Consider the following 24157-nt stretch of genomic DNA (forward strand, 5'->3'; position numbering starts at 1 on the left):
AATTGAGAGTTTGCTTACTCCAAATGTATATAAAAATAACACCAAATAAGCTTACTACTCATGCACCATCTTCTTATAATACCATTTAGCTATACTACACTTTATAGTTTAAAACATATTTTCTGATGCATTTTACCTTTTGATCCACTTAATATATTACATTGTCTCTTTTTATTTCCCAGTTGAATTACATTACATTGTCTCTTTTTTTATTTTCTAGCTCTTTTTATTTTGCATGTCATGAGGCTCAAATAAAGTCATAAGATTACTAAGTGGTAGAGCTAGAATTAAAACTTGAATCTTGTAAGTTATAGACCAGTTCATTTATTCATGATACAAATATTTACTTAGTATCTACATAAAATCTAGAAACATAGTCAATATTATTTTGTCATGCATTACATGTAATATGAATAAGCTTTATTTAAATATATGACTGTGTTTTTGATTTTTTGGCTGCCCTGTGCTTTGTGCCAAGATTTAGGGTTGTAGCAATAAACAAGACATGTGATATCCTTCCTGTCACAGAATTCGCTTTCTTGAGGCAGGAATTGATAAGCAAATTAAAACAGTAACATAGTTTCACTGTGTGAAGAAAATGAAAGAGGGTATTAGAGAGTGAATTGGGTACTTGAAGCAGGGTGGTCATTTCCAAGAAGGCCCTTCTGGAGAGCCAGCATTTGAGCTAAGACCTGAATAAAAAATAGGTACCTTTCCTGAAAACTTATGGGAAAAGAGCATTCCATGCAAGAAAACTAGTAGATGCAAAGATCTTGAGGTAGGAATTAATTTGGTGTGTTCAAGGAACAGAGGGGCACTGTGGTTGGAGCCTGGTGAAGAAGAGAAAGATGACATGATGCGAGAACAATGATTGAGGGCCCTCGTAAGCCATGGAAAGAGTTTGGATTTTATTGACATGCAATAGGAAATTATTGGAAGGTTTCAAAGTAGGGAGTAATATAATTTTTGTTTATATTTTTAAAAGATTATGTTGTTGTTTTCTGTGTAGAGGGAAGTCAGTGGAGGACAAAGAGTAAAACACGTAGATCAGTAAAGAAGTCATTATAATAATATAGGCAGGAGAGGATGATGGTTAGAATTAGAGCTTTTGGTCCAGTTGCAGTGGATATTGTGAAAAAAGGAGATCAAATTCAGTGTACACTTTAGACATTGAGCTGATAAAGACCTGTGATAGATTGGATGGAGGAGATGAGGGAGAAAGAGGACTCAAGGAAGAATCCTAGGTTATTGGCTTGACTTCTGGGTAGATGATATAGCCATTAACTGAAATAGGGAGGCTGAGAAATGAGGAGATGGTGTTGAGGTAGAATCAAGAGGTACATTTTGCACATGCAAGTTTTGAGATACTTCTTAACCCAAGAAGAGACATAAGCATTGGAGATATAAATTTAAGAGCCATTAGCCATTAGATAATATTTAAATCAATGACTGGATTATACCACTTTCTTGAAGTGTCTAAAAAATTTTGAAGAAATTCTTAAAAATTAATATATTTCACAAAGTAGAAAAGCATTATTCCACCGTGAGTCATAAGTTAATGTTAGTTATAATTGTTACTATTAGAAAAAATATGAATATATTTACCATTTATGTGAACCAACACAATCAGTCTCCTGACTGGAACTGATTGGAACTTGGAAAGCTTTTCCCAGGAAATCAATCTATATTATATATTTTTAAATCATGTTTAAAACTGCTAAAAAAGGCAATCTTGTGGTTATATTTAGACTCGTTTCCTTCTGTTGTTCTGGAGGTGTTTGTTTTTGTTTTTGTTTTTTCACTTTCTGTTAAGTTGTTTTACTGAATGGGTGTGATTTTGTCTGAGAAGGGACCACCAGCCATGTTTATATGTGCTGGAGGAACAACACCTCAAAATGCTTGTTTGTTAGTGTGTGGACATGGACACAAAGACAAAAATGCATTAAAGAGTGTCTAAACTTTTAGGCAGTAGGGGATCAAATATTTGATTAGAACCAGTCTCGTCACTCTTGGGATGGTCGTAGACTACCAAGGAACTTGTCTTTCAGAGATAGGGGGATAAGCAGAGTGAGATGACCTCAAGAAACGGCATATAGGAGGTCAAGTTCATGGAGTTAGGGAAATCTGAAGAATTTTTTTGTATGAGATGTGGCATAGAAGAAAAATTGAACTGAGAAAAGGTTTTGGAAAGAAAAAAAGAATCCCCTTCAAATGCATCCAATATCTTCAGGGTTATTGAAACCAGACTGGACTTCTTGATGTCTTTCAGGGTCATTCATCACTGCTGATGGGCCAAACCACAAATGACAAACTTTTTAAAATGGAGTGAAAAAAGCTGTGTATTTGAAAATAACACTAATGGAAACTCCTTCTTGAGAGTGCTTAAGATACTATGTATTCTGTAAAAGCTTAGAGTTAAGTGGTTTTGGCTGTAGAATCTCCATGGAGAATTAGTGACAGTCTAGGGCCAAAGTCTCTTCATATTACATCTGTGGAACTTCGACTCAAATCTCTGTCAACACATCTACTCTTCCCACCCTGTTCTTAGTTTTGCGAAGGGCATGAAGTCATTTCTTTTGGACCTGTGGGGGCAATAATGTTACAGAATTAAAGACTCTAGAAGACAGTACATTTTATATGTAGGTGTAGACCTGTTTTGTATGGAAAATATACTTAGCCTAAAGGATAGTGGCTTTCTACAACCTCTCATGCAGTGTACTTCCAGGAGTATTTGTGAGGGCTGTAGGAAGGAAAAACAAAACTAAAATAAAGTTCATGAACATACTCTCCTCCTCTCTCTCTTTAAGTCAAAATATATTAGTATTTTCTGTGTGACAGAACCACTGCTAGTGTCTTACTTTCTAATCTTTTCAGTGGCTTTTTAATTTGTGTATTTATTTGCATGTAGCCTAGCAATGTACTATTTGACAGTTTGGGTGTTCTCTTGATACACCAGTTGATGGAAATTGGAAGAGCAATATCTTGTTTGGATTAAATTACTGATTATTTGAGTACATTCCTAATTCCCATAGTAGAACCCAATGGATTTTTAAAAAAGCTAAACCTGCAGTTCCAGGCCAAAAAATAATCCCCCAAAACCAACAACTTTCACAATTCTAGAATCGTTTCCTTTCTAGGTAACTTAACAGTTTAAAGTGTATTATTACTTAGCCTTCATAGTCTCTATAAGGTATTTGAGTAGGAAGATAATTATGGCTGAGTGCATTGGTTCATACCTATAGTCCCAGCACTTCGGGAAGCTGAGATGGGCGGATAGCTTGTATCCAGGTGTTTGAGACCACCTGGGCAACATAGGCAGAACCTGTCTCTACAAACAGCAAATAAGTTAGCCAGGCATGGTTGCAAATGCACCTGTAGTCTCAGCTTCTCAGGAGGCTGAGGTGGGAGGATCACTTGAGCCTCGGTGGTCAAGGCTGCAGTGAGCTGTGTTCATGCCACTGCACTCCAGCCTGGGGGACAGAGTGAGACTCTGTTTCAAAAAAATAAAAGTTAATTATTTATGTTGAAATACTGACTCAATATGTTTCTGGAAGAAATTTTGAGCTTTAAAATTTTTCCAGATTAGAAGGTTTATGAGCTAAATATTCTACTTTCTCTTTAGCCATTTATCTCTGTGTGAAACTGAACCAAAAAATTAGAGAATGACAAATTTCTAGATATGACTTACATTCACCTTAAATATGTGAAGACTGTCACAACTCAGCTGGCATCCTCTTTATAAAGGATGTTTTAGTCCATTGACTAGGAATAGGGCTATAACATTTGAGATAGACTAGATCATTCTATAAGACTTATGGATCTCCTGATGAAACACTGTAATATCTTTGGACAAAAAAAAATCTAGATCTTTATGCTTTTGTCAATCCATAGCAGAAGCTGGGTGCCGTGTAGCTCAATCTGATTTATGTGAGTGTATCAGATTAAAAATCCTCATGATTCAGAGAATTATCAATAATGTACGGGTGGAATGTTTACAAGCCTGATAACTGTATTAGTCTATTCTCACACTGCTAATAAAGACATACCTGAGACTGGGTAATTTATAAAGGAAAGAGGTTTAATGGACTCACAGTTCCACATGGCTGGGGAGGCCTCACAAACATGGTGGAAGGCAAAGGAGAAGCAAAGGCACATCTTACATGGTGGCAGGCATGAGAGCATGTGCAGGGGAACTCCCCTATGTAAAACCATCAGATCTCCTGAGACTTAGTCACTATCACGAGAACAACACGGGAAAAGATCCCCACACCCATGATTCAATTACCTCCCACTAGGTCCCTCCCACAACAGCCAAACCATATCATAGCCTAACAGATGGATTCTAGTTTGACCTGAGTTAATCTGATCACCTTTTAACACCATGCAGTTGTTTTTATTGCCTGGGCATAATCCATCCATATCATTGGAGAAAGATTATCCAAAACTTAGTTTGGGACTCTGTACTTTAACTTCCATCATTTGCAAGTATCCTATTTTCATATTTTCATTTTTTCTCAAGAGGCATGTGAATGAGGTTTAACTATAGCTTAAGAATTTTTCATTTTTTTTTATGAAGGAGTCACTGAAATAATTAAAATATAACATCCACTTCTTTTTCTTGGAACTTAGGTAGCAATGTGAGTAAATGTTCAGTAAACCTTCTTTTTTTAATAAAGCCTCAACTTGTGTTCTTTTCCATTTGGAATGCAGCAGCCAAAAACTATAAACAGGAAACAGCCTGGAAGATATCACCTGGACAGCTATGAGCAATCAACACGGCGTCTACGTCCCGCAGAAACAGAGGACATTGCAATAAAGGTTATTTTTATTTCCTGGATTCTTACATGAATAGAAACATTTATGTTACTATTTTATGGTGAAGTTCTGCGAAAGTGTCCCAAATTGTGCCTTTAAATTGTTTTTACAGTTGTCATTAACCCTAATAACATTTATTAAAAAATTCTGAGTTTTAATTGTCAGTTCTTCCTCATCTCCCAACCACAATTTTTGCTCCAGCAGCACATTTCAATAACCAGAAAATGTGACTTTCTTCTGAATCTGCTTTAGAAGCTAGTGTCACATGTATTTTTTCTGGTATTCCTATGTTTATCAACCAAATAAATTGATTCATGAGAATACCAATATTATAAGTTCAAATTTCAGGAATATAAATTAGATAGTCATTGTTTTCAATCAGGGGAGACTCAGACTAGTGTATGCATTCACCAGTTTCCCGGTACTGCCCTTGATCTCATTTCAAACTTGGCTATTTGGACTCTCCCCAGGCATTGTGCTTAAGTTAAGGCAGAACAGGCAACCGAGAGTTGGGGATAAGAGGGAGTAATCAGTGTTGTGCAGGAATTGGAAGAGCTGCCGGCAGCAGTCAAAGGCCTCCATCCATGGGAGCTGCCAGAGTCCTGGAAACTTAGCAAACTGGCTGCATTGGCTACTGGAGGATATCCAATTCTCCTGCACAGCCTAGGCCAGTCAGAGAGAGGGGGAGGCTCAGTATGGGGTTTATAGTAGAGCCAAGAGCTATGTTTAGGTCTCTCTCTCCTTGACACCTGACACAATACCTTCCCACAATAGCCACTTCATAATCAGAACAAACATGTGATTGAGTGGAACAAGCTAGTGCTAGCCCTCCCTTTTCCACTAATTTGATGCATGATATTTGGGCAAATTACTATGCCTCATTGAGCCATGGTTTGCCCATCTTGAGGTGGACATGCCATTTTAGTGTGGTTGTTTTGGGGTTAAAAGGATATGTCACATATGAATTTTAAAGAGAGCTCTAGTGATTCTTGACTTTGGCTATGCATTAGAATCACCTACAAAGCTTTAAAAAATGTGTGTGTGTGTGTGTGTGTGTGTGTGTGTGTTGTTCCCTAGGCGATTATAATGTTCAGGCAGTGTGTGAACTAGGGGCTATGAAAAGATAAGGAATGAGAGATTGGAAATGGTCCTCTATGCTGTTGTTTCCCCACTATGCCCAGATAACAACTAATGTGTTGGTGAATAAAAAACAGGGCCAGTTTTTAATTGACATTTTCTGTTCACTATAGTAGGAATCTAAAAATATGTCTTTTCCATGTGTTTCATTAATTTTCTTTTTGAAAGAAAAGAGAGACTATTATGAATTTTTTTTCCAAAATTGACCATTCATGCATTAAGAAAAATAGCTGCTTATCAATGGTTTTGACTTTGCTGTGCTTCTGAATGGCCTCCGCAGTTTCAGTCTCACTTTCAAGCCCAAATTAATTTTTTATTTATGGTGAAAGCTCACAAATTGGTAATAATATATTTTTTGAAATATTTTTATTGTGAAATACAACATACTGCAGAGAAGTACATATTTATATCAGCAGCTCCCTCAGAAAATGCTCCAACACATATATCTGCTGTCTTCTTATATTTTTCCCTGAGATATAATTGTCACCCTGTCTTTTATAGTCATCATTTCCTTGATTATTCTTGCTATGCTTGCCTCCCTAATAACATATTTTTAGTTTCTTAAAAGTTTAAATATGTGTATATGTGTGTGTGTGTTGCTTCTTTTGCTCAACATTATGTATGTGTAATTCACCTATATTTTGTAAATGTAATCCATTCACTCTCATTGCTGTTCTAGTGTACAAATTGTTCAATTCTATAAATATACCAGAATTTAATTATCTGTTCTACTTTTGATGGTCTGTTGGGTATTTTTCAGTTTTGGGCTATTGTGAACAGTTGCTGAGTTATACGGTATGTGCATCCTCAACCTTCCTAGATAATGGCAAACTGCTTTCCAAAGTGATGGTGCCAATTTACACTTTCACCAGAAGTGACTGAGAGTTCCTGTTGCTCTACATCTTCACCAAAAAAATGCTTCTCATTTTTTTGCCAAGTGTTGTGTGCTGGGAGAGGTGTAACTGTATCTTGCTGTGGTTTTTATTTGCATTTTTCTGATTACAAATGAGGTCAAGCAACTTTCGATATAAGATATATTTATGAAAATGGCCATTGGGGTTTGGGTTTGGATTTCTCTTTTGTGAATTACCAGGTTGTTTGTCCTTCTCCTCTTTAAAAATTTTTGGTACTACTTTGACAGTCACATATGTTGCAAAATCCTTCTCCCACTCTGTGTAACTTGGCTTTCCACTCTATGATATCTTTCATTGAACAGAAGTTCTTAATTTTAATATAGTCTAGGATACAACTTTTCCTTTATGGTTAATGCTTTGGTTTTTCATCTTATTTAAGAAAACTTTTCCCACCCAGAGGCCATGAAGATTTTCCATATTAGCTCCTAAAAGCTTTGAAGCTACACTTTTTAACTTTAGTCCTTTAATACACATAAGTCCAATTTTTGTGTTTAGTATGAAGTAGGGATGTGATTTAGTAGGTAAATCAGTGATGAATAATTTATTAGTAAATCATAAATGTAGCAGTAGTACATTTAGTAGTAGTCATTTTCCCAAATTTAGTAGTAAATCAGTAAGGTCTGATTTAATGTTTTCAAGCGTGATATCTAGTTGCCTAGCCCCATGTATTATTGATCACTGTCCCCACTGATCTTCAGTGTGATATCAGTTACACATCAAGGATCTATATGTGTGTGAATCAATTGATAGCCTTCATTTATTTTTCTCAGATTTATTTGTGTGTTCAGTACTCCGCTGTAATGATTACTATAGCTTTCTAATGAACATTGACACCTTTTAGAACAAGTCTTTATAACTGGATTTTTTTTCCTTCTTAGCTATACTTGGCCCCTTGGGGGAAAGAGGCTTAGGTGTTCTGGGGCTCACACCTTTGAATTTGTATTTTTTCCTTATATTTTGACTTGGAATTTCCTAACTGCTTCTTTTAGTGAGATTTTTTACAAACCAAATTTTGTTCAGCATTGTTACTTATTTTCAGCAGGAGAAAATGGACAATGGTCTGTGTGTGCCCTGCCTTTAAATTTAAAAAAAAAATTCTTTTCATTGAGGTGAAATTCACTCAGCAGACAACCATTTCAAAGTCAACAATCCAGTGGCATTTAGTACATTCACAATGTTGTGCAACCACCACCTTTACCTAGTTCCAAAACTATTTCATCACCCCAAGAGGAAATCTCAAATCCATTAAGCAATTGCTCCCCATTTCCCACTCCCCTTGCCCCAGGCAGCAACCAATGGATTTGCCTATTCTAGATATTTCATATAAATGCAATCATATACTAGGTGACATTTTGTGTCTATCTGGCTCCCGCTTTTAAATTTTAATTCATTCTTTCCCTGTATGCCTGATACTCCTTCCTATCAAAGTCACCTCATCCCCAATATACATACCTCCTACCCCCATCATTATAGAACCAGCTCTAATGTGCTTGATGTGCTTAGGCATGCCCATATCTTTGTAAAATATGTAGTGTTGTCATAAGTGTCTGTGTGCTCTCAATTTACTTAAATGTTTTCTTGATCGTTTGCTTCTGCTAAGTGCACCATTGTATCTTGTAGAATGTGTCGCTGCATTTTACTTATCCCCTAGTGATGTACACTGAGCTTGCCTCCATCTTTCCTGTATCATAAACCCTGTTATGATGATCATCATTGTACCTATCCTTACATGATCCTTTGCAAAGACTGATTTATATATTAGCTGATTTTCCAAGTTCAGATATCTAGTTGGGGAAGTCAGGATTTTAACCCTGCTGGTGGGGAATTTAGTGCATTTTGTAAAAGGCAGGAGGGAATGGAAGTGTAAATGGCAGCAGGAGAAATTAACTTTAGCCTTCCTCCTCTTCTATCTTTCTTGTATGGATGTTGTTCCTTCTTTTACTTCAATGTAGCACCAAATCAGAAGGTGACATTGCATTCTTTTAGTTCTTTCCTGCTACTTTCAGACCATAACCTTTCCCTGTCACACTCATAAAGCTATGGTATTTTCTACCTGTTTTCACATCTATTATCAGAGGACCTCATAATCACTCTTCCACCTTCACTGTAGATGTGAGTATGTTTCCTAGTCCACCATTCTGTCTTTGTATGTGCCACACATAGTTAGGATTTACACTTCCAAGGGCACAGTCTATCCAGTATCCCAGCCTGAAAATCCCCTAATCTACTGTCACTCCATTTACACAACCTCACCTGTATCACTGTGTCACCTTCTCCACAGCATTCAGCAGCCTGGTTATACATGTGTAGAAGGCATGAGGTTGGACTGCTGCAGAAAGATACTAAAGGATTTTTAGCATTCTTCATAATATCACGAATTGAAAGACCCTCCTTTCACTTTCACTCTTTTTAATTTTTCATTTATACCACTGAATAGCCATAACTCTAAATCAGAATTTCACCATTGTGTGTTCTACCTTGGGTTGAGTCTTTTAGCACTTACAAATTTTTATTTTAATTAGAAATTATTCATTGATACCACACATATAATTTAATTTCACACTCATATAATTTGGATTCACATTTGGTCACCACCTGGAACTGCATCCCCTCTATCTTACTCTATTAGACTAGTCAGTCACTGACAACAAAATCCTGGTACCCAAGTTTTCTCAAGCCTTTAATTTCATGGTCATTGTTTTTTTTTAACACCATTGAAACCTTCAATATCTTGAACTCCTTCTTTTTCTCCCAGTCCTTTAGTACCTTTCTGCAGCAATCCAACCTTATGCCTTCTACACATCTATAACCAGGCTGCTGAGTGCTATGGAGAAGGTGACACAATGATATAGGCCAGCATGGCCACAGAGTTATTATCTCCAACCTCAGCTGACTCCCCTCCCCCAATAGCTATCTGCCATCCTTTTACATGTCTCTTAGCAGCATTATTTTCCAAACCTACAGTAGCTATGCAGCTGTCACCACTCTATTCCCACCTCCTTCTCTCTCCTTTTGTCTCCTCTTTCTCCAGATCACCTTAGCTCCCAATTTGCTGAGAACATCAACGGTGTTATGTAGGGTCTCTCTCAGTTTCATGCTGGCCCTTGTCCACAAGCATCTATTTTTGTGCCTCTTTTAGCCTCCTCACCTACCCTAGGAGAGAAAATGGAATCTTCAGCCTCTGAGGCTGTATAATTTCTTTGCATGCCATTTGTCATTTAACCATAATGACAGCCCCAGCCACCTCTGCCCCAGCTAGCTCTATTCATCATTTCCTCTGACATATTTTACGGTTTTTTGATCTTCAGCCTATTCTCACTATAGTTCTTTACCTACAAATGCTTTCATTGACATTCGGTATATCTTACAAAACTAGTTAAAAGGCCTCTTTTTCCAAAAAGTTTTTTGACTCATCCCAGATGTAAATGATTTTCTTTATGAGCTGCTATTGTACTTAGTGTCTGTGTGTCCCCTCTCTTTGGTACTTAGCCCATAATGTCGTGTCTTGTACTCACTTCTTTCCATGGTTTACTTACTCAACTGATTGCAAGCTTCAAGAGAGCAGGGAGGATGCATTATGCCTTCTTTGTAATCTATGCCAGCCTAACACAGTCCCTCAAACAGAGTGAGGATGATCAGCCATATTTATAAAGCAATCAGTAATTCGAATCCAGCCCTTCCATGCGACCCTCCTTCCATGACTAATTTCACACATAACTATGTGATGGATATTACTAAATGTTGTGCCATATATATTACAAGCTAGAGAAAACCTGCATGGACAAACATAAGCTAGCCTTTTCAAGCAGTTTTTCACTCTTTAAGTTATTCATTTTATGAAGGGTTTTGGGGGTTATATGTAGTTATAATTCAGATATCACAAATCCATTCTGCAAAATTCCTAAACGATAGTGTGCTTAGAAATTTCATTTATGGTTTTGAAATAAAACATTAGTTTATGAGCAAAGTGTATCTTCAATTTCTCCTGATTTTTGGAGCCTTTCCTCCCCTCATCTGTGTCTACTTCATCCTTCTAATTCCTGGGTTCTGTTACTGTTTTCTTTCCTATTTGTATAACTGGTAAAACTATTAAGTCCACTTGAAGCTTGTTAAAACAAATAGATTGTGTGGGATGAATAGAAGGTATTGTGATTTTTCCTGATTGTTGGCGTTTATACCACAAGCAATGTTGCCTCACTTCTTTTATTATTCTTTACTCTTTTTTTTAACTTCAGTGAATAGTTGGCCTACACAGTTCAGGAAACTCATTAATTACAGAATTTTCCTCCTCAGTTAATGAAGTCATTTTGCTGGAATAATTTGTGGTTATTTCTCTGCTTTATTTTAATCACTAGGATTTGGGGAATTGTCTGGCAGTGAGAAAATAATTAATGTGGAGATTTCATTGGAAAATGTTTGGGATAATTGTCTTTTAAGAATGTCCATATGTAAACGATCTGGTAATCCCAAATTTTCAGAGATTTTAGCATTCTTCATAATATCGCAAATTTAAAGACCCTCCTTTCACTTTCATTCTTTCTAATTTTTCATTTATACCACTAAATAGCCGTAACTCTAAATCAGAATTTCACCATTGTGTGTTCTACCTTGGGTTGAGTCTTTTAGTATTTACACATTTTTATTTTATTTTATTTTATTTTATTTTTCCAAGATGGAGTCTTGCTCTGTCACCCAGCCTGGAGTGCAGTGGCGCGATCTCGGCTCACTGCAGCCTCAGCCTCCCGAGTAGCTGGGACTACAGGCACCTGCTACCACGCCTGGCTAATTTTTTGTATTTTTAGTAGAGACGGGGTTTCACCGTGTTAGCCAGGATGGTCTCGATCTCCTGACCTTGTGATCCACCCGCCTTGGTCTCCCAAAGTGCTGTGATTACAGGCGTGAGCCACTGCGCCCGGCCTACAAATTATTATTTTAATTAGAATTATTCATTGATACCACACATATAATTTAATTTCTATATTTTTATTTTGTAGGTCACAAATGGATACTTTTCATGGGGCAGTGGTTTAGCTACATTATCCAATATAGATATCCGAATTCCAACAGGTAAGAGTTATTTGTTATGAATTTTTGTAATTGTTCATGACCGTAACCATAGTTTTCCAAGATAATTGAGCCTAATAAAAAGATACTTTTTAAAGACATAAATATTATTTATGATTACCTATTTGCACTATTGTGCTTGCGAGCCACTGTGTCACTGTGGGAATGGCTGGAAATGATAAGACCTGACTTTCACAGTGGAGTTTATACCTTTGGACAATTATTTACTGTTCATTTGCTGATTTGGGCAATTTAAACAGTGGGGTGGTTGATTTCACTTTTTGTTTGAGAAACACTTTAAAGAAAGAGTATATGAGAAACTTATTTTCTGTTTGTGACAAATACTGATGAAGTTTTCAAGATAACATTTAAATATCCAATAATTATATGTATTTAATATTTTAAAAAAGTTTTATTGAAGTGTAATTGATCCATAAAAATTGCACATATTTAATGCTTACATTTTGATGAGTTTGAGCATATGTGTATACCTGTGAAAACCATCACCACAATAAAGGTATTCAATATGCAATCGCTACCAAAAATTTCCTTGTGTTCTTCTGTTTTTATTTTATTTTTTGTGGGAAGAACACTTAACATGAGACTTATCCTCTTGACACATTTTAAAGTACACAGTACTATATTGTTAATTGTATGTACTATATTGACCAGCAGATTTCTAGAACTTATTCATCTCACATAACTGAAATTCAATAATAACCATTGAACAACAATTTCCCATTTTCCCTTTCCCCCATCTCCTGGAACCCACAATTCTATTTTCTGTCTCTGTGAGAAGAAGTGTCTAAAATTTTGACTAAATTAGTTAAAATACCTAAAAGAGTCAAAATTTTAGATACCTCCTAGAAGTAGAATCATACAGTATTTCTCCTTCTGTGACTGTGGTGTCCTCTAGGTGGTGTCCTTCTGTGATGTCCTCTAGGTTCATCCATGTTGTTGTGAATGGCAGGATTTCCTTCTTTTTATAAGACTGAATAATATCCCATTGCATGTATATACCACATTTTCTTTATTTATTCATCTGTCAATGGACATTTGGGTTGTTTCAGTATCTTGGTTATTATGAATGATGCTACAATGAAGATGGGGGAGCAGATATCTCTTTGAGACCCTAATTCTGGTTCGCTTGCATAAATACGCAGAAGTGGGATTGCTGGATCATATGGCAATTCTATTTCTAGTTTTTCGAGGAACCTCTATACTGTTTTCCATTGTTGGCTGCACAATTCTACATTACCAGCAACAGTGTGTAAGGGTTCCAGTTTCTCCACATCCTCACTAACACTTGTTATCTTTCATGTTTTTTTATTACAGCCATCCTAACAGGTGTGAGGTGATATCTCATTATGGTTTTGATTTGCATTTCCCTGATGTTTAGTGTTGTTGAATGCCATTTTATATATACCTGGTGGCCATTTGTACTTCTTATTTGAAGAAATATCTCTATTCGGGTTCTCTGCCCATTTTTTAATTGGATTATTTGTTTCATTTCTTTTTTTTTTTTGTATTTTATATTTTGGATATTAACCTCTTATCAGATAGATAGTTTGCAAATATTTTCTCTCATCCCGTAGGTCTCCTTTTCATTCTGTTGTTTCCTTTGCTGTGCAGAAGCTCTTTAGTTTGATGTGGTTCTACTTATCTATTTTTGGTTTTATTGCCTGTGCTTTAGTGTGAAATCCAAGAAATCACTGCCAAGTTCAATGCCAAGAAGTTCTTTCTTTAAGGATTTTTATAGTTTCAGGTCTGACATTTAAGTTTTAAATCCATTTTGAGTTGATTTTTGTGTATGGTGTAGTATAGGCTCCAATTTTATTCTTTTGCATGTAGATATCCAGTTCGTTGAAACCCCTTGCTGAAGATCAGTTGACTGTATATGTATGGGTTTATTTATGGTCTCTCTCTTCTGTTCCATTGATATATGCATCTGTCTTTATGCAAGTACCGTACTGTTTTGATTACTGTAGGTTTGTAATATATTTTGCAAGCAAAAAGTGTGATACCTCCAGCTTTGCTCTGCTTTCTTAAGATAGCTTTGGCTATTTGGGGTCTACTGTTTCCACGTGAATTTTGGAATTGATTTTTCTATTTCTGTAAAAAATGCTGTAGGGATTATGATAAGGATTACATTGAATCTGTAGATTGCTTTGGGTAGTATGGACATTTTAACAATATTAATTCTTCCAGTCCCTAAGCCCAGATGTCTTTTCATTTTTTTTGTTTGTGTTAATTTCACCAATGTCATAGTTTTCAGTGTATATGTTTTTCACCTCCTTGGTTAGTTTTATTTCCAAGTACTTATATGCTAACAACAAACTATCTCAAATTAAGAAAACAATACTATCCACAATAGCATCAAAAAGAATAAAATATTTAGGAATAAACCCAGTAATTTTTCCTTAAAATGTCTCTATAATTGAATAGAAATATTTTTGACCTGGCCTTATGCCAGGTCATTAGGTGAAGATTTTTCTATTATAAATGCAAAACAAATTTATAGTAGGAACAGATTTTTCTATTATAAATGCAAAGACACTCTCTTCTTCAAATAGAAATTGGAGAGTTATTGCAATTATTTATTTTCATCAAAACTGCCCTTTTTATTCTGAATGAATTGAACATTAAAGTTAAAACTAATCTCGATAATCTAGGCAATTATTTCATTACTCTCTTTACTGATATCAGCTATTCTCATAGTTTTAAAAATAATAAATCATTATATATATATTTTTTTCCTTTTCCAAAAAGACGTATCAGAGAAAGGAGCTGTTTAGAATACCTTACTGCTGGAGATCAAAACTGGGCCATTGATTGTAAAACATTAGCTTTTTCTAAATGTGTTTTGATGTTATTTCACTAAGAATCCATCTCATTCTGTAGTTATCCTTTGTTTTGCTTTCCTAGGTCAGTTAACCATGATTGTGGGCCAAGTAGGATGTGGGAAGTCCTCTCTTCTCCTTGCCATCCTCGGTGAGATGCAGACATTGGAAGGAAAAGTTCACTGGAGCAAGTATGTATATTTTTAGTTGGCTTCCGCTGCTATGTCATACATCTGATAATCTTCCAAGGAAAGAACTTAGACAAATACATTTACATGTTCTGACTCTGAAGACCACTCAGAAATAAGCACAGCTTTAAAAAAAAATTGATGGAAACCTTAAAAGTCATAAATAAAAAGTTACAAAACAATTTATTACAAAGGTTGTTTATAATAGTATAAACTAGTATATTGCTGAGACAAAAGTAAGGATGGGATTGTAAAGATAGGTTTTTAAAGTTAAATGGGTAACACTTCAAGAAATAACTTAAAAGTTTATTCTATAATAAAATAAGTTATGGAAAATGTGCATTATTTATAAGGCTTAAATAAAAACAGTGCCTTAAAGTTTCAATGTTCAGAGAAGAAATATCAAATGATCTTTTCCAAAATCTGTATAAGAAAGTGAAAATCAACTATTTATCCTTATACTTAAACTAGATACTAGAAGTGTCTAGTTGGAGATATGAATAGGTTTGATTAGTGCAATTCTAAAGACATGGAAAAGAAAGTGCATCTTCCAGACATTTGAATGACTGCTTCCAGCATGATGTTTCTTCTAGATATTTGAATGGTGGTCAAAGCACACTGTGGTAATAAAGTGATTCAGAAATATGTTACATAATTGGTTAATAAAGAGTAAATTATACTTATTTAGTTTGGCCTACTTAGTAGACTCCTTATAAGTAGTTTATGGATACATTGGCTACAGCTGATCTAAGAAATTAGGCTATAGACCAGTGGTTCTCAAACGGGTGTGATTTTTGTCCCCAGGGACATTTGGCAATGTCTGGAGACATTTTTGGTTTTACACTGAAGCATTAGGTTGCTACTGGCCTGGTGGATAGAGGCCAGGGATGCTGCTAAACATCCTACAGTGCACATGACAGCTCCCATACCAAGGGATTCGCTTGTCCCAAATATCAATTGTGCTGAGGTTGGGAAACCCACAGATGTTCTTTCATATCATTTTGTATCTACTGTCATGAATTCCACCGTGGCTGAGTTTGCTGTTTACATACACAGACATCTCTCAAGAATGAGAAGACTACGGGCCTTTTAAGAGTAGATTTTATTTTAAACTCCAATTAAGAAACAAAATTCTTGGTTGTGAAATTCAGACTAAAATTAGAAGTGTAAATCCTGTTTTCAGTGTCATTGGCAAAAGAAGAAGACTGAGAATTGTTGAGTGTACATTATATCCCTGTTGAGCAAATCTAGCAGATAGCCTTGCAACTGTTTAGTGCATACCCAGCAGAGAGCTCAGTGAAACATTGCTACCTCAGTTTGCTTCACGGCACTAGACTAGGTTTCCCCTGCCACTATCCTCAGGCAGTAGATGGTGTCAGTCACTAACCTCAGGCACTAGATGATGTTCCCCTAGCCACCGTCACTTCTATCTTGGATGAAGAAGTAGATCCCACTGGATTTAATTACATTGTGTAGCTTGTACAACCATAATTAAGTTATTTGGGTTTTGTTTTTATCCTGATTTACCATCATTAAAACAGAAAGAAAGAATGACAGTGACAGAAAAGGCTTGAGATTTTATTTTCATGCTACCAGGAAGATCTCCTAATCTGGCCTGTTCCAAGTGTAATTTAACTTTCCAGGCCCCAGCTCCACTTGAGCTAAATTGACCCCCAATATTATCATTCATAATTATCATTGTGTTAATGAATAAAGAAATGATGTGAGGATGCAGAAAATATTCTTTATAACCTATTTATTTTCTTGCTTTCCTAAGCATGTATACGATTTATATTGTATCTTATTTCATAAAGTTTTGTATTGTTTTATTTAAAATAACATAGTAGAGTTTGAAAGATAAAGAAAATTTTTAAATATTGTTTAAATAATCATCTGAAGTAGTAATAGACAGAAATGCATGTACTGAAGTCCTGTATAATTATAAAATATGGGCCACAAATTTCTGAACTTCATGAAAGCTAGGCAAAGAAGGAAATGTGAGGAAAAAAAACAGCATACATTTACTCAGTAGAGATTGATTTTCTCTTTTTGGAGAGAACTGTGAAAGAAATCTGCCCAGCTGTGGTTTATGCCTGTAATCCCAGCACTTTGGGATGCTGAGGCAGGAGTATCACTTGAAACCAGCAGTTCAAGACCAGCCTGGGCAACATAGTGAGACCCTATCAGTACAAAAAAATTTAAAAATAGGCAGGTCATGGTGATGCATGCCTGTAGTCCTAGTTACTTGAGAGACTGAGGCAGGAAGATCTCTTAAGCCTAGGAGTTTGAGTCTGTAGTGAGCTGTGAATGTGCCACCACACTCCCGCCTGGGCGACAGAGTGAGACCATTTCTCTTAAAAAAAAAAAAAAAAAAAAAACTAAAGAAATATCTTCCATATACCTTATAAAAAGTCAATAAAAGGTTAATTCTTAATGTCTTCAATATTCCTAAAATTTATTCAAAAGTAAATTCCATGTGCCAATTATTACAAATAATATTCAGAATATAATACTAGATTATAGATTATATAATAAATGTTATGTGAAGGTTTAGAGGGCAGGCAGGAGGGGGTGAAGGATGTGGTATGGGTAGTATCAGAACAACACAGTCTAAGTATGCAGATCTTCAACATCTAGTTTGATCCAGGAATGAAATTAACTACATTTGGAAAAATACATAAATTGTACATCAGTTGGACCATCTTCCATGTTTAGTATGGAATACAGATATTTTATTTCTTAGTCCTTTTTTTTTCATTCAACATTTACTGAGTACCTCCTTCATGCCAAACACTGATTTAGGTATCAAGGATATAGAAGTGAACAAGACAAGACAAGTCTCTATCTCATGCGGTTACAGTCTAGAATGTGGCCTGTGTATAAGTAATCAACAAGAAAAAGACATAATATTAGACTTTGATAAATGCTGTGACAATGATAAAACAAGGCAATATAGTAAAGGTACTATACCTGTGAGGTGTGTTTGAGGATCCTAAAAGGGTCTAGAATGGCTGGTAAATACTGACTGATGCAGGTGCAAGCTGAGGCTACCTGGAAAAGGAGGAAAGCATTCTGGGTATGCTATGGAGTTAAGATTTTGTTCTAAGTTCAGTGGCAAAATATTGTAGAAGTTTAAGTAGAGGAGTGATTTACATTTTTGCGAAGATATGATGTACAATTTGAAAAGATGATTCGGACTTGTGGTGTGAAGAATGAATTACAGAGGCAAGAGGGAAAGTGCGGGAAACCATTTAAGAGTTCATTTCACTAATTCAGATGAGAGATGAAGGTAGTTTGATGTAACATGGTAGCTGTGGAATGAACCAAAGTGAATAGATTCAGCATATACTTTGGAGTCAGCCAGCAGGATGAAAGTGTAAGAAGGAAATTGAGATAATTCTAAGTATTTATAAAATTCCTGTAACCTAAAAATTATCTTTTTATGAGCATTTGCCTTACTAGACAACAATGCTATCTCTTCACTGCAGAAAGGACCGAAGTTTTCTTCAAAAATGTTTAAGTTGGTTCAACACACAAACAAATGAAAATGTAATATTCTAATAGATTGAATAAGTTAATGCAAATTCTATTTTTATTTAATTAAAAGAATTACTTATTTTTTTCATGATATCCTTAATATCTGATAAAACATATTTTAGGATCAAGAAGATTCAGAGGATACTGACATTCTTTTAAAGAGTTATTTGTAATTACTCTTTTCATTCCAGAAACAAAAGCTGTATGCCCAGTCCAATAAAGGCATATAACTATTAATTAAAGCTAAGCTAATTTAGAAATTATTGATATTCATAAGCTGCTGCTGTGTAAATGCTTAGAAGTCCTTTACTTCAACAGACTGAATTCGTTTTTTTTAAGGCTCAAAACAAACCAAAACAATAAACTAAATGATATGGTAAGACACCAAATACTTTGCTATCATTCTTTCACCATTACATGTGTCTCTGATTGCATAAATTTTATTTATTTATTTATTGAGACAGAGTCTCACTCTGTTGCCCAGGCTGGAGTGCAGTGGCACGATCTTGGCTCACTGCAAGCTCGGCCTCCTGGGTTTACACCATTCTCCTGCCTCAGCCTCCTGAGTAGCTGAGACTACAGGCGCCCACCACCATGCCTGGCTAATTTTTTGTATTTTTAGTAGAGACAGGGCTTCACCGTGTTTGCCAGGATGGTCTCGATCTCCTGACCTCATAATCCGCCTGCCTCGGCCTCCCAAAGTGTTGGGATTACAGGCGTGAGCCACCGTGCCCGGCCATAAATTTTATTTTTGAATGTGTCCTCATGCACAGGCATGAACAAAATCGAGTAAAGTACTCTGACCTACTGCAGGAGGAAATATTTACTTTGGGCCGGAGAAAAGGCATTGTTGTTCATCCAGCACACACCTGTGTGGGTAGAACGTGGAACACACAGATCCCGATAGTTGTTTCCTTGGGAATTGCTTCCTTTGACCTAGTCTGACATATTGTAGACCCAGAAGAGAAAAGATGAGAGAGAGGAGAGAGGAATGAAAAAAATTCTCCAAAATTGTCAGAATGCCAATGTGCACATCAATCTTGCATCCAAGTGTGCTTCATATTTGTTGAAAAACAAATGTTCTGCCTGACTGAAGTCCTTTCCTGGTTATGATGGTAAACAACAATTTCTACTGATATCTTAGGAGCCAGAACTAAAATGCCTTATCTGATGAATAGTTTCAGTGAGAGAGTCCAGAATGCTTTTTAATTGTGGTGGTAATGATGTGAGAAACAGCTTGTCATTTATCTTTGTTTTCCTTTTTTTTTTTTTTCTTTTCCCTCTCACCCATGCCATCAACCATCCTACTCTTCAGGCCCCTTCTGTCCTGACATTCTATCTCCCAACATCTTAGTGTAATCAGCTTTGTAACAGTGCTTCAATTATTTTCAGACAAATGGAGGAAATATTTCTTTTCATGTGACTTTGGCTGGCATGAAGGAATAATAATATTAAATCAGCTTTCCTGGGTCAGATGTAATATATCATGTTTGTGCCAGCATCTAGTTTCCCTTCTTCCAAATGTCATTCCTGATTTAAATTTGCAAAAGTCACTCTCCCATTCCATAATATTAACCATAATACTTGGAAGTTGCTAATACACTGTGTCGACTTTAACTTTTACTCTGGGAGGAAAATACACACAAATTCTACATGGAGAGGTTTTCAGAAGTGAAACTTTATTCTGTTTTCTAGAAGGGGATTTTCTATATGACCTCTTTGCATTCTCCTGTTGTCTTGAGTGCTGTTGAGTACCACATTGAATGGTGGAGGATGAGTCTAGACAGAGCTAAATCTACTTCTTTATTTTGGAAGAGGAATTATATAACCTTCCACAATTGAATTTGATTAAACATATTGATATGTGAGAGGGCCGGAATAGGTAGTCTCTGGAAGTTAAGGATTATAACATTATTCATAAAAATGTTAGTGAAATAATGGGTTAATTTGCTCTTGGAAGATGATTACCTACAAATGAGTCTAAATTCACCTCTTTTTTTTTTTCTCTGAAAGAAAAGGAAAATATATGTAAATCCTTCAAGGAGAGGTTTTCAGAAGTGAAGATCCCCTATGTGCTGTTTTGCTTTTTTCAGGACCTTACTGCATTAATTAACCCTTTTCTCTTATAAATGTCTTTATTTATTGCTCTTCACACTCGATTATCCCCCACCCGTTTTTTAAATAATGGTCTTGCTTATCTCTCAATCAGCTGGAACATTTCTCTTTTTAACGACCTAGTCCACCCACACTTAACCTCTGTTCTTCTCTTTTACTCTGTGCATTGCAACCTGGATGAGAGGGTCACACCAATGACTGCCTAAGTGCTAACTCCCAATAATTTGTCCTCAGTCCTACTTCTCCATAGATTTTGAAACTCTTCACCCATCGACGACTCCTTGAAATCAACGTGGCTTCTTGGTTTCCGTGACCCTTGCATTTATTAATTTGTTAAAAAATATTTGTTGCACACCATTTATATGCAAATCATTGTATTAGTTCTAAGTTGGGGGGAGAAATAAGTGAACAAGAGAGGGCAGGCCCCTATTTTCACGAAGCTTACTGTTTAGCAGGGGAAACCAAGAGGAAGTAAGCAAATAATTTTATAGTTATTGGATTAATGTTTTATAAAGACTAGGAAGAAGTACAGTGTTTTATAAGAACGATTATAGGTGACTTGACTGAGTCAAATCTGTGAGGTTGGCAAAGGATTTCTTTTATGATCTCCAGTCTTGTTCCCTCTAGTTCAGTTGTTACATTCTGTGATCACAGTGATATTTCTAAATTGAACCTGTATCTCTCTCTTGTTTCAACCTTTTTCAGTAGTTTTCTTTTACTTTCAGGAAAAGTTCAAGCTCTATAAAATGGTTTATGAGCCCCTTCATTATCTGGCTGTGCTTACTTTTTTAAGTTCATTGCCATTTACACACCTACATTTCAGCCATGCTGAATATACATCACTTCTTTGTGTAATCAGGATACCTCATGGCCTTCTAATACATATTTTCTCTGGTCTGAAGTACTCTTGGCTTTTTTTTTTTTTTTCATCTAGCACACTCTTAATTTTCCCTGTGACGTCAACTCTATTGTTTACTCTGATTTGCTAAAAGTGGCTTGGTTCTCTGGTTCTTTGCTTCTTTATTTTTGGTTCTTGGTTCTTGATCAGTGCCCTACTACCATCTTTTACCCCACCTGTCTCAGCCCTTATTCCCTTATTATGCTCCCACAAAAGTGAAAGTGGTGTGAAAGGAGTGGATCTTTCTTGTTTGCTGTATCTCTAGCATGTGTGGCACTAGGAAGTGATCAATTCATATTTTTTAACTGATACTGAATAAATAGAGTCGGAATTTAACCAACCTTTATTGAATAGATTGATGAATTCTTAATCCATATCTCTACCTTGGGCTGACATTCTCAAATGTCCAACAGGTATTTACACATGTCTAATGGGCATTTCCACTTGAATGGCCAGAATACAAATTAACACATTCATTTCTGCCACATACTCACTCTTCCCTCTTCCCTCTCTTCCTCAAATTAGTTAAAACTAGTGAGGTCACCCATTAGATTTATACCACAGAAAACAAAGTCCAAATTTCTTGTTATCTAAAGCATATTGTGTGGAAAATATTATTCATAAAAATGATCATTTCCCTATTTTTTTATCAGTAACTTAAATCAGGGAACAATTATTATTGGGAGGAAATTTTTAGTCTGAGGTTGCCTTTTTTGCCTCTATCAGCCATCCCAAGATGTCATTAGCAGTGTGCAGTAGTGAAAATGATCCTTAGTAACTCTAAACCAAATATCATTAGGTAGCATAATTAGGTAAATTTTCTCCACAAAAACATACAACATTTTGCAAAGTCAAATAGAATCAATTTTTGGAGTTTCTGTAGGCTTTAATTATTTGTATGGTTATTGAATTCACGTCTGTAATGTGTATGTTATTGAATTCAACTAACCCTAAATTATAAAAAATTAGAACAATAAAAGAAATAGGTCTTCAGGTGTCTTTCCTCATAATGCAGGCATAACAAATTGTGACCAAAGCCCACTTTTTACATAAATCATATCAATAATTGATTCTACTTAGATGTAGTTTGGTTTCTGGTGCATGTCTGTTTTTGTTACAAGCTCCTGAGGGGCCAGTGTGTTTTGTGTATCTTTCATGTTTAGCGCCCAAAAAGTATTTCTGCTGCTACCTTAGGGTAGCTAATTTGGAATTTAAATTTACTGAATTCAAATTTTAAAGGTTGGAAGGCCTTGGAAATACAGAGTCCTTATGAAACGGGAAACTGTATTCTAGAGGGATTCCCCAAGTTTACAGCTGTTTGGAGCAGGGTTAGCACTAGAACCCAGTCATTGTATGAACCAAAATTTTTATGAAAGAGAACAGTGCTATCTATGTTTTAGAAGCTTACTAAGCAATTATTTCCTAGCTGATGAAGACATAAAGAAGAATACTACTTATCTGGTTTGTCTTTGAAATTAATATCAGAAACCATTTGGGAAATGTACTCTTTAATATGTCCAGTGTTTATTGTATCTCTTACCTGACGTGTATGCACATTGGTTCTATATTTCTACTTCATAATTAATGAACATTGTTTGCCATACTTGCAGTGTAAATGAATCTGAGCCTTCTTTTGAAGCAACCAGAAGGTATTATTTCTATTTTAACCTGAGTTTAATAAGAATAACTTCCTTCCTCAGACTTTAATCTCTTTAATCTCATTTTGCTTATTCTGATAATGTATAGTTATTAAAGTGTGCTAGCATATTTCCAACAGCAGTGGTTCGCAACCTTGACAAGCTGCTAAAAGAACTAATTTACCAAACAAAGTGGCTCCTTGTGTCAACTGTTTTCCTCTCACTGAGTCACACGTGTCCCAACTTTGGCTGAAACTCAAACTATCCTCAGTAAACTGGGTTTGGGATTTCATAAAATAAAAATGTAAGAATTAATACATATATTGATTATGAGTTAAACAGTGATGGGATCCATCTGTAAGGTAGAGATGAAGAGCCAAGTGCTTTATCTACTTAAAAGGAAAAACAAAAACAAAAACCTTAAAGAGCTGAGTGGGTTGGGGGGGAAAGCAGGCATGTCAGAGGTTGGGAACCATTGTTTTACTCTACATATGATTATCTCAGAGACTGCTAGCATACTATATAGTATCATGTCTTCTACACTCCTAAGACGTAATGTTTTAGAAAGATCATTGAACATTTCTAACTACTCTCTTTTTTAACCTTGCTCTCTTTTAACCCTATTTCCTTCATTAGTACTTTACAGATCATGAACTAACTGTGGAAATCTGACTTTTAAACTGACCTGCCCTTCCCATCATTCTCTTCAGCTCACATGTATTTTCCTAACTATTGGAAATTAAAGTCTGATGTATAGACATCTGGTAGAATTTGCAAGTCAAAAGGGGGGAGGGAGTTATTTTTAAAATATAAGCGATTTCAATATATTTTGAAATATGCAGTTTTTACATGCACGATTTCAATATTGAAAGTTTCAGGGACTCCTTAAGATATTCTTTGTTTTGAAATATTTACATATTATCTATTACCATAAAATATGTTAATGTGATTAAGCCACAAAGCCATACAATAATTACAGTATCAATTAACATCTTAAAGTTTGCACGTAGAA

The 24157-nt window shown here is 35.7% G+C and overlaps 1 protein-coding gene across 3 annotated transcripts in view; it reads left to right on the forward strand.

Annotated features, from left to right (window-relative positions):
* ABCC9 (ATP binding cassette subfamily C member 9) overlaps positions 1–24157 on the forward strand; it is a 153073-nt gene that overhangs the window by 64026 nt on the left and 64890 nt on the right. For 2 of the 3 annotated variants that reach the window (XM_063593166.1, XM_008954322.5), the window contains exons 16-19: positions 4711–4818; positions 11861–11933; positions 14856–14961; positions 23119–23157. In XM_063593166.1, the coding sequence (XP_063449236.1) occupies positions 4711–4818; positions 11861–11933; positions 14856–14961; positions 23119–23157 (326 nt within the window). The remainder of the gene's footprint in view (positions 1–4710; positions 4819–11860; positions 11934–14855; positions 14962–23118; positions 23158–24157) is intronic. The other variant, XM_063593167.1, reaches the window with a different exon arrangement.

Source organism: Pan paniscus, chromosome 10 (genome assembly GCF_029289425.2).
Source record: "Pan paniscus chromosome 10, NHGRI_mPanPan1-v2.0_pri, whole genome shotgun sequence".
Taxonomy (NCBI): domain Eukaryota; kingdom Metazoa; phylum Chordata; class Mammalia; order Primates; family Hominidae; genus Pan; species Pan paniscus.